At 39.6% G+C, this 12,143-nt stretch overlaps 2 protein-coding genes across 2 annotated transcripts in view; both read right to left on the reverse strand.

The window, feature by feature from the left end:
• LOC308640680 (androglobin-like) overlaps positions 1 to 3,594 on the reverse strand; it is a gene marked incomplete at both ends in the record, with an annotated part of 138,925 nt that extends 135,331 nt beyond the window's left edge. The window contains 1 exon segment of the mRNA XM_081312475.1: positions 3,474 to 3,594. Within this exon segment, the coding sequence (XP_081168601.1) occupies positions 3,474 to 3,594 (121 nt within the window).
• LOC308640687 (ras-related protein Rab-32-like) overlaps positions 1 to 4,167 on the reverse strand; it is a gene marked incomplete at its 3' end in the record, with an annotated part of 422,333 nt that extends 418,166 nt beyond the window's left edge. The window contains exon 1 of the mRNA XM_081312478.1: positions 3,731 to 4,167. Within this exon, the coding sequence (XP_081168604.1) occupies positions 3,731 to 3,976 (246 nt within the window). The 5' untranslated portion in view covers positions 3,977 to 4,167. The remainder of the gene's footprint in view (positions 1 to 3,730) is intronic.
• Positions 4,168 to 12,143: the final 7,976 nt, after the last annotated feature.

Here is a 12,143-nt window from a genome sequence, read left to right on the forward strand (position 1 = left end):
CCACATAGTTATTAGGGTATGTATTAGATATATAAATGGTTATTAGGGTATGTATTAGATCTATGCTGTTATACTAATCAACTATCTGTCTGGTCAATTGTGAATGACAACCCAGACTGTGGACACAAAGGTGTCTCAGAACTTAGGAACTGAGAAAGATTTCAACATGTCAAGTGGAACAGCAGGTTTTTTTTTTGTTTTTTTTTTTGTAATTAAGCACAATAATTGAGCCTCAATAAGGCTCGGATGGCAAGATTGTACAAGATTATGATCACTCATATGTAATTTAGCTTGAAAAGAGCCTTTTAGATGAGTGTATGTAATCAGGCACCAATAAGCACCAGGAAAATTACTGTAGTATCTGTGTGAGACAGAGATTAGAAATAACTACCTAGACTAATTCTCCCAAACACTGACTCTTCATATTTAGAAAATTACTGAACGTTAATATCCAAGACTGATAGCTTAAAGGTCAGGAAAGCATCCAAGGTAGTATTTCAGATTCTTTCTCATGAAGGTTTAATGGAGAGTTATGAAAAAGGGTAAGAAATTACGAGGTATTATAATTGGCAAAGTAAAGATGGATGAAGGCAATCAGGATCAACATTCTGCTTTAGGATTGGAACTGAAATAAGGGAAAATGAATTTAAATATAGCTTTATAGTGTTATATAATTTAAAATGTCTTCTAAGCATGCATTTTATGTTTGGGTAACAATTATTACATGAACTTCAGAGTAGACTGTTCCCAATTTGTCCTTGGTCCAAAGAAAGGTTGCAAATCACTTCAATCAATACATCAAATTTAAAGTATAAATGGGCAAACCTATTTTAGGAATAAAATCTGCCTGGAAAATTCCATAGTTGCTAGTAGCAAGTCTTACAAATCATGGTTACCCAAATATTATTTATCTACACTAAGCATTGAAAGGAGTATCAAGGACATCTGAATTTAGTGTGCATTTATTCAGCTCTTTTAAAAATATAATTAAAAACTTTAATACTAGTATATTTGCTTTGTATTAGCAACAATCTTAAAGTAGGTATGAACTTAAGAGGCAGCAATTTGTCTTATACAAAAATGGTATTAAACTACATCTTTATTTTAAAACATGGCTTTAAAATGCCATGAAAAAATATCCATTAAGTTTTACAATTGAAAAGTTTATGGTTCTTAATTTGAAAAGTTTAACTAAATCTGATTGGCTACATTTATAGAAACCATTCAACAATTCTTGCTTATTATATTTGCCAAAGCTTTCCAGGACACATACTATTGGCATAACTACTTTATGCCTATACCCAATTTGAAAGCCTCCAAAATAATAATAATAATAAAAAGAAACTAGCAATAACACCAAACCTTAGGTTAGTCATATCAAGTGGCTGACTCCACCTCTTGTTTTGCAATCAAGGAATATTCCTATTCTTTGAGAATCCAATATGATCCAACTTTGTATTAACGAATAAGGCAAGTATGTTTAGCCTTGGGGGGAATTTTTGGAGTGGCCTTCATTACATCATTTCTACTAAATTCAAATGGTACAAGCTAAGGTTCTAGTTACTCAAATATTCAAACCAAACACAATTAATGATACAGCTCCCCAAACTTTAGCCCAAATCTGTTATTTTTTTGTCTCTCAAAAGCCTTATATTAGGATTTCCTCTCTGAATATTTTACTTGGAAGAAGAACCTAATAATTACCTTATAATTTCACCTCTAATTTTATTAATTGCTGATGGGTACTTGCTGAATGGTACAACAGTTCCTGTTGAAACAACAGTAGCTTTACAACCAGAAATCCCTTTTAGAGATCTTAAAATGCTGCCTTTCCTCCCTGGCAAAGTTTGAGCTTTGGATTTAGGCAAATTGCAAAGATATCCCATTATGGCAGGTGTGATAAAAAATAGACAGGTCTCCTTCCTGGCTATTTTGGTCTGTTCAAGGACAAAAAGGGAAGAGGTGATACCCAAAAAGAAAAACTCTTGTTTTCTTAAGTCAACAATAGAAGCATTTTTACCTTGAAGCTTAAAAGCACCTGTCATAAAAAAAATATATTGTTACTCATACTCTTGGCTTGCAGTAGGCCTCAAATATAATTTAGTGTCTAAATGCTGTATTAATTTACATAAAGAATGAGACAAGTCAACTGCCCTTCTAGACAGAGGATTAAAATCATGTTTGTGGAAAAGCTACACTGAGGATTGCTGGATGATGACTGTCACATGGTAGGCAACCTTTAAAATCCATGGCTTTGTCAAGAAGCAGTATAATGTTCACTTATGCTCTGGGCAACAGCATGAAGTGTTTCGAAAGAACATCTGGGTTCAAAAGATGACTTTTCAAACGTTCTTTTAGTTTCTGGTAGAAAAAGAAGAAACAGTGCCCAAAGCGCTCTTTCCCTGAGGAATTGATATGTGTTCTCTTATCTGAGATATAGAAATCTGCTCTTTAAGTAAATGAGTATAATTCTTCAGTACTTCCTTATATGTAACGGGCTATAAAAGAGCACTTGGCAGACAGTAGCTTTGTGTTCCTCCCACTGTGCCCCCAGTTCATGTCCTTGATGGACTTTAGGGAAAGGGTCTGTAGGAAGGATGCTAAGGTGCCCTCTAACCCTAACCATGCTCCCATTCAATCAAATGCTCCATGGTTGACTGAACCTCTGCAATGAATGAACAAGATATACTTTGGTACCATTTTAGTAATTAAAATTTCCAGTAGTTTCCCTCTGTTTTAGATACCCACATTTCACCCACCACACTAGCCAAAGTACAGTTGTTCATAAATGAGTAAGAAGAATGTGTAGTTCCTCAAAGAGAATAAATCTTATATTATTCTCTTTGCCAGGGAAACAGTATGGTATTTATGGAATGGGGAGGAGAAGGCCAAGGGTAGAAGCAGGTGTTGGTTCAGGGAGGGGAATGGGAGGACAAAGTTTCAGGGAAACTTTCCCACGTCTTCACCTGGGTGACCCAGCCTAGAGCAAGCTATTTGAGGAATGGAGTTTCCCTCACAAAGGCTGGGCTCAGATCCAAGCTTTTCTTGTCCATGGCTTGTTATTAGCCAGTTAAAACTTCTGGAATAGTCTTCCTGACTTCCTAATCTTGTGAGGAGAGAGAAAACCCTCCCCAAACTAGGACAGATCCAAGATGGGTGATGAATAACGGGCTGAAAGGAGCCAGGCTTTTAGTTGGGATTGTGCCCCTAACTGGTACATCTTTCAGTCACTCTGAACTTCAGTGACAGTTGAAGGAGGGGAGCTGGCGGCCCCTCCAAACAGCCTTTCTAAGAACCCTGTCTCCCCTTCACGGGAACCCTCACTCCAACTCTTCCCGACATATTATGATCTTGTCATTCTTCAGAGTTAAAACTTCTGGAACAGCTCTTGTGGCTGGTCAGGCCAGAGAGCCCTGGGGAGCGGGTAGGGCCTCTTTTCGGACTCTTGGCAGTCCAGGGAGCTTCCCACCAACCTAGAAGGGCATCCACGCACGCGGGGCGGTTGCTTATGCACTGTGCTGTCCTGCCTTGAAAGGTCTGCACTGCTGCCCACTCTGCTCCCCTCGAGAGTCCCCCGACCCCACCCAACGGCATCTTCCCACTTCACTTGAACTCTTTCTTCTAAAAGTACACAGGGCGAGAGTTCAGGGCGGAGGGAGGGGAAGCCAGGGGCCAGGGGCGGAGTCACGGGGTGCCCCGCTGGGACTCGGGAAGCGGGCGCCGTGCTTACCCGCGATGTCCCACAGCTGCAGGCGCACCAGTGTCCTGCTGTCCCAGTTGAGGACTTTGAGGGCGAAGTCCACGCGATGGTGGCCCGGTAGTGCTGGGAGAAGAGCTGGTGGACATAACGCTTGATGATGCTGGTCTTGCCCACGCCGAGCTCGCCGATGACCAGCGCCTTGAAGAGGTGCTCGCAGGTCTCCGGCGCCGCGGCCGCTGCGGCCGCCCCGGAATCCCCTGCTCCCCCGCCCGCCATGGGCGCCGCGGCTCGGGCTGCTCTGGGCTCCACGCGGCTCCCCCGCCGCGCCCTCGGGGCCGCCCGGACACGGCCACGGAAACTCCCCCGAGGCCGGCCGCCGGCCCGCCCTCCGCGCTCCGCCGCCAAGTCCGGCCGGTCACAGGACCCGGAACCCGCAGCACTCGCGACCGGGCGGGTCGGGGGCGGGCCCGGGGAGGACACGCGAGAGGCCGCTCACGTCGCGTCCGCGCCCGCGCCGGCCAGGCCCGTCCGCCGCCGCAGACTCCCTCCCCCAGTACCCGCCGCCCAGCCGCTCGCTGGGAGGCCGGGGAGGCCGGGCTGCCCCCTGGTGGGCCCCGCGGGCGCCGACCCAGAGCCCTCAGAGCGCCGTCCACTGAAGGCCGGAGCAGGCGCTGCGGCCGAGCCAGCGCGTGCGGAGCGCGGCGGGTGCTCGGCTGCTGGGCCGGCCTGGAGTTAAGCCCCTGAGACGGCCCGGAGGAGGGCAGTGCCTGGCGCCTTGGGCCTCCAGCAGCCCACGTTAGGAGGGTGGAGAATGTAGGATAAAGGCTGGGTCTTAGGTAGTTCTGGTTTTAATGTTTTGAGGACCTTCCCTGCCGCTTTGCACGAGGGCTGTTCACAGGAGGGCTGTACCAATTTACATTCCCTTCTCCAGACCTCTGCCAACCCTAGTTATCTCTTGTCTTTTTTTATAATAACCCTCTTCATAGGTGTGAGGGCATATCTCATTGTGGTTTTGATATCCATTTCCCTGAAGATTGGGGACATTGAGCACCTTTCATATGTCTGTTGGCCATTTGTGTGTCCTCTTTAGAAAAATGTCCATTGAGATCCTTTGTCCCTTTGTTAATTGGGTTTTTTGAGTTGCATGATATTAACCCCTTATCAGATATATGGTTCACCAGTATTTACTTCCAATCCTAGACTCCTTTTTCATTTTATTGATTGTGTCCTTTGCTGTTCAGAGGCTTTTTGGTTTGTTGAAATTCCCTTTGTTTTTGCTTTTGTTGCTTGAGCTTTTGCTGTGATATTCAAAATATTATTCCTAACGCCAGTGTCAAGGCCCAGCAATCCCTCTTCATGTGTATACACAAGGAAATGAAATCAGGATCTCAAGGAGATAAGTTCATTGCAGTTTTATTCGCAATAGCTAAGATATGGAAACAAGTGTCCATGAGCAGATGATTATATAAAGAAATTACACACACATACACACACAATGGAATATTTTCAAACTTAAAATAGGAGATCCTGTCATTTGCAACAAGAGGAAGAAACTTGAGGACATTATGTTAAGTGAAATAAGCCTGACACAGAATAAAAAAATGTCACACAATCTTAGTTACATGTAGGGTCCTTTAAAGAGTCAAATATATAGAAACAAAAATTAGAATAATGGTTACTGAAATCAGGAAAGAAATGGAAGATATAAGTCAAAGCGTAAAAAGAAATGCAGTTGTGGGGGATAAGTCTAGAATCTAATAACACTGTGTGATAGCTATAGTTACTAATACTGTATCACATACTAAAAATTTCATAAAAGAGTAGATTTAGATGCTCTTCCCATAAAAATCATATCAAATGCTCATGTTGTATACCTTAAATATATGCAAAAATATAATAAACGTCGTCTACTAAAAAACGGATAAGAATTTGAATGAAAGTGTGAGTCTGAGAAAAAAGACGTGCATCTTTAAATAAGGCAACTTATATAAAGTCCCTAAAAAGAAATAAGTATTTTCAAGCATTTAGCTGGTAATGTTTACAATAGATAAAACAGCACTAAGAAAAATTCCAGATAATGGATTGAAAGTTGTACTTTATTTTAAAGATTTCTATATTTATGGAATTGAGGGATGCCCCCCATTGCCCTAATATTTAGGAACACCTGCAGTTGGTATTCTCTGGTATCTTCCTGAAATAAACAAAAGCAGCTGTTTACCCTGCTGTCTTCACTGTAATCAACAGCCACTGAAAAATGTTTTTCAGAGGTGGAGACATTTTCAAATTTAGAAGCCAAGACAGGAGTAAGATCTGTACTAGAAGAGCTATTAAAAAGTCATAGATATATCTCTAAGGAAGTTTTCAGGTCAACCTACACATGACCTTTATGTTCATCCAATTAGAGAGCCCTTCTAAACATCTCCAGCCTAGGAAGAAAAGAAAGCCTTTGATTCTTGCCATAAGGGCACTATTTTGTTCAATACATGGGCAACATCATCGATTTTTATTGATCCCTTCTCTAACCTTTCTGGATTTCCATTGGATTAGAAGTAGAATTGTGGTGCTAAAAATTATATTCTGAGTTAAAATTAGAAATAGTCATTGATTAAAACAGATAATGAGGGTTTGGATCAATGGTTTTCAAAGGCAAGATCATGGTATAGGTTAGTGTTTCTTAAACTTATGAAAGGTCTCTTAAAAGAGATTTCTAAGACAGAGGAATCTGATTTAGATCTAGGGTGCAAATAATTTGTATTTCTAACAGGTTCCCAGAGATGAGCATCCAGGAGTACAATGGTTTAGACCCAAAACCGCTTCTCAAAATTTAAAGATTTTATGTATATACCACATATCTTCATCCATTCATCCTTCCATAGACACTGTGGAAAGTTGTTTCCACATCTTAGCTGTTATGGAGAGGGCTGCAATGAACACTGAGGTGTTAATATCTCTTCAAGATCCTGCTAAATACCTGGAAGTGGGATTGCTAGGTCCCACAATAGTTCTATTTCTCATTTTTTGAAGAAACATCACATTGTTTTCCACAGTGGCCATCCACTATTCATCCCCAGAGGTTCACAGTTTCTAAGGTTAATGTGATTGGTGAACCACACTCCAGATAGCAAGGGTTCAGGTAAGAATTTGATAGTTCCCATGCCTGCTATGTGTCTGACTCACCTGAGGAGTTAGCTATAAAATTAACCCAGACTCTCCATTTAAAACTTTCAGAAGGAAAACTTAGGAATCTGTATTAAAAAACAAACCTTGATAAGCATGATGCACACACTTGACTTAAAAAACCAGACTTACATAATAGTAAGTAATATAAGTAAGTATTGAGCAGTCTCTGCTTGCACAACACCAAAGTGGAGAAGGTTGAGAAGTGGGAGGGAGAATGGACAATTCAAATTATTTTCAGTTATACATGGACACATATCTTTATTTTGTTTATTCATTTTTATGTGGTGCTGAGGATCAAACCCAGTGCCTCATGCATGCTAGGCAAGCACTCTACCACTGAGCCCCAATCCCAGTCCTGCTTGCATTTTAAATAAATATTTCCAGTTACTATATATAAGAATGGCCCACTTAGTCAAACTGAGATCCTACACATTCATTATGCCTTCTTCATTTGCCATCTGGAATATGTTCCAAACCATGACCTCATTCCAGGCCCTCCCAAGTACACTCTCCTCATCCTTCATGTGCTATACCAAATGATTATCTGGTCTTCTCATCCTTAACTTTCTTGGCAGATTTATATATTTATTTATATATTCAAAAGCTTACAGTTGTTCCAGGCAATGTTCAAAACAATCCAGGAACAAAGATGGTTTAACAAACACAGTGCTTGATGTTAAGAACTTTGGATTGTGTTGGGTGCAGGGCAAATAATTACAAAGCAAAGAGAGAGAGAGAGAGAGAGAGAGAGAGAGAGAGAGAGAGAGAGAGAGAGAGAGAATTTCAGTTAATTTTAAATTTTACCAAAAAAATCAGTGTCCTTTAGTGATCATGAAGAAGAAGTGCTACACTAGCTATCAGGTTACTCTTTAAAGAAATTTTGAAGAAAGATATCAAGTTTCATTTGATGTTCACACGTATAACCAATCAATCCAGGATATTCATTGAGAAGGCTGCCCTTTTCCTATTTCTTTGCAGTGCCACCTTCATCTTAAATTAAGCACTCCTTTAAGAATGGACTCTTGTCTCTCTTCTTTTCTGTTAGTCTGTGTGTCTGTATTACATCAGTTCTTAATTAGCTTTAATATGTCTTTAAATCAAATTATCTCATTCTTTTTTTATATTTAATTCTGAGAAAATTCTGTAACTCTTCAAGTTTGGTTTAAACGGGCTGGTTATTTTACATTTCTATAAAATGTCAATTTTCACGAACACATGACTGGAAGTAATGTAGAATTGCATTGAACCCATAGATCAGATTGAGAATTGAAATCTTCAAAAATATTTATATTGTATAATTATCATTTATGTAGTCTTAATATCTGAATAAGAGATCTGTTTTTCGGGTTATATAGAGGAAAAAAACCAATAGTGTACACACATACACACACATATTTAGATTTTTGTGTGTATAATTATAATTACAAAAGGGGATTTATTAGACTGGCTTACATTATCCGAGGCTAGATAGTCCCACAATGGCTGTCAACTGGAGAGAGAGAAAACTAGTAACTTCTTGGTCAAACAAGATGGAGACCTCAGAACATGAGGGACCAATGATACAGCCCCAGTCTGAGGAGGAAGGCCTGCAAGCTCTCTAGAGACACCGGTAAGAGTTCATGTTGAAAGAGAAATAGCTGGAGTCTACTGTCCATGGGAGATGTCTAAAGCAATAGACTAGGTAATACTGCTCAAGAATCAAGGTCACACAACACTGGTGGGCATCCTCCTCCTCCTGTTTTGTTCCTTTGGGCCTCCAGCCTGTTGCACTGTACTACCCATATTTAGGGAAGGTCTCCCACTCGGTTTGCTCAGCCACATGCCCATCATCTCTGGAAATTCACTCACAAACACATTCAGAAATGTTTTACTAATTTCCTAGGTTTCTCTCAATCAAACCAAGTTGACAAACAAGATTAACCATAACAAGATCTGAAGATCTTATACTTAGTATATGATATTGAAATCAAGTTGATCTGTGTATGATGTATTAGAGTTCAATGATCATATAAAACTGTCATGTATAAATATATACAAACCTATTGCTTTTCTAACTTTCCAATCCCTATTTGTTTTATTTCTTTTTAATATCTTATTTCACTGTATTTTTATTAAAAGTGGAAATAGTACAGAATTCACTTTTAGATGTAAAATTATCAACATATGGTCATTAATTTATTTTAACTAACTTATCACTTTAGGGTAGTATTAGATTTACAAAAATGTTGCAGAGATAATACACAAAGTACATAGGTATACATACCTAGTCACTTTGTTGTTAATGTCTTACGTTAGTATGGCACACTATTCACAATTAATAAACCAACATTGATACAGTTTTCTTCGAAGTCCATATCTCATTCAGATTTCCTTTGTTTTGACCTAATGTCCTTTTTCTATTCCAACATCCCATTCAGGATACCATGGTAAATATAACCAAACATGTTAGGCTTCTTTTGGCCTTAACAATTCTCAGACTTTGCCTGTTTCTGATGACCTTAATGGTTGTGAGAAGTACTGGTTAGGTATTGCATATAATGTGCCTCAGTTGTCATTGTCTGATTTTTGTCTTAACAATTAAGTTAGAGATATGAGGTTTAAGGAGGAAGATCACATAAGTAAAGCACAATGCTTATAAATCATATCAGGCATATACATGCTCTCAGTGCCACAGTCTGGCTGGGCACAGAATCACGAGCCACTCAAGCAGGAACAAAACTTTATTTTTGAAAATGCCACCAATACCCAGTACATGTCAGGCAAGCAAGCCGGTCAACCCACGCACTCGTCTACCAGAACTGGGGCCCAGGACCTCCCACGGAATTCCCTCCTACTATCCTTCCCCAACCAATGGGAACTCTCCAGGAGTCCCATAACATGAGTCCCATAGCATGCCAAGGTGAACAGCAGGAGTCCAATTTCCATATGAATGTAAATCTTAACATAATCATATCATCTCAATGGCTAGCTGGCGTCACCTTACAACCAAAAGTGCCATGCATCATATTATTTGGTTGTGGCTCCTAGCATCTGCCCCCTTCTGTTTAATTAAGCAACAGGCAATGTGGCCAGGGACCGTGCCTGTTAGGTATGTCCAATTCAACATATGATTCTTACCCGTCATCGGAAAACTGACCTCTAGGCGTCAGCCTCCTGTCTTAGGTTGATACCACTGCAACTGAATCATACCCGTCACTGACTATCGGTCCAGTATATAGCCATACCTGTGGATAGGCCTATGCACCAGTGGGGGGGTGAGGTTCTTTGCCTCACCTCAGTTGGCCCCCAAAATTAGACCATCACTAGTAGAAGGGAGGAGGATACAGAAATGCCACGACATCAAGTCAATTGACGGCTCCTTAGGAAAAATAGAAACACTGGTGACACATCAGCTAAGATACACCACCACTACCATAATTCGCTGTATCAACAAATAGAGCACAATGCATACAAGTGATACATAGTCCAGGCAAGTTTTGTAAGCAGTTCAAAGTGGAGTAATCTATCAATATGTCCATTTCCTTTCAAAATAAATCGACTCAGTGATTGAGCATTACTTGTTGAGTTATTATTCATTGATGCATCAGTTTATACAGTTTGTTGTGATATTTATTGAAGAAGTTGTAGTTTGGTTTCATCTTTGTCTTCACCGGCACTGGGATGAAAATAGGGATTGAAAATGATGTTAACAAAAGAAAAAAATGTAACATTTCAACAGGTATTAAGAAAATAATTTTTAGAACAATTTACATTATCCTGAACAGAATTATTAAGTATAATGAAAAGGAAAGGTGAAAGTAAACAAACAGATCTGTTAACCTGATTATTGTACACATATTAAAACAGTCTTCAACAGCTGTTTACCCAAATTAAATTAAACCATTAAAATCACGTGAATAATAAAAAAAAAAATTGGATCCATATTTTTATGAGTGCTCCTCATATATGATATATGGACATACGCACATACAGACATACAACACAAAGCAGAAATGTGCACACGTAACATACAACACATAAGACAATAGTAAAGGCCTTGTAGATTTACCTAGGTGAAATCTCCATTGCAATGTTTAAAAACTCCATAGTCAAAAAATAAAACTGATCAGAAAAACATTAATTTATGTCTGTATGAGCTCAAAAATAAAATGGAACTTTATGATGTGGGAAAAAGCAATAATGAAATAGATATTGAAAAAAGCATCCTGGTTGATCACTGTCGCAGATGTAAGAATAGCCAAGCTGGAGTGATGAATATCAGCTGTTATGGATTTGAGTCAAATCATCTTCTTTTTCTGTAGAAATTGTTTTGGTTAACCTCTCTGGAATCCAAATCGGCTGCTGTTCCTCCTGTGGAAAAACACAGACAGAGCCCCGACTCCAGACTATCACTAGGTCCGGACCTTTCCATTGTCCTGTTAGAATATCCTTCCAAAGTACCTTAGGCTTATGTGCATTTTTTTGGGTACAAATGTCTTTCCGCAGCACTAAGCCCTGATGAATCCAAATTTGAAAAGTTTAGAGTAAAAAGGGTTATTTTAAGTTTATCTTTGGGGGATATATACCCCTTTCCAATTCCCTCCTTTTGTTTTAATAAGTACATTTTAATAGTTTGATGAGCTCTTTCAACTATGCCTTGTCCTTGTGGATTGTATGGAATTCCTGTTATGTGAGTAATCCCAAATGATGAGCAAAATTGTTTAAAAGAGGTAGAAGTATAACCAGGACCATTGTCCGTTTTTAACTGTTTTGGAACGCCCACAGTGGCAAAATTTTGTAAGCAATGAGCTATAACATCTTTAGTTTTTTCTCTGGCATGAAGGGAGCCCATCAAAATTACGGAAGAAGTATCAACTGTAACATGCAAATATTTTAATTTTCCAAATTCTGGCAAGTGTGTGATGTCCATCTGCCAAATATGGTTAGGTATCAGTCCTCTAGGATTGACTCCAAGATTAACTTGTGGTAAAAATGTCACACAATTTTGACATTGTTTTATTATATGTCTGGCTTGTTCTTTAGTTATTTTAAAATGCTTTTGTAAAGTATTAGCATTGACATGGAACCTTTTATGAAAATTTATAGCTTCTATTGTGGAGAAAACATGTATGTCATGTGTAGATTTATCTGCTAATTCATTGCCCAAACTAAGGGCTCCAGGCAATCCTGTATGTGCCCTGATATGTCCTCTAAAGAATGGATCTTTTCTGTCCCAGATTAGACTTTGTATAGCGGAAAACAAAGAGAAAACAGTAGAAGAAGG

This window comes from Spermophilus citellus (genome assembly GCF_964194105.1).
Source record: "Spermophilus citellus genome assembly, contig: SCAFFOLD_102, whole genome shotgun sequence".
Lineage (NCBI taxonomy): Eukaryota > Metazoa > Chordata > Mammalia > Rodentia > Sciuridae > Spermophilus > Spermophilus citellus.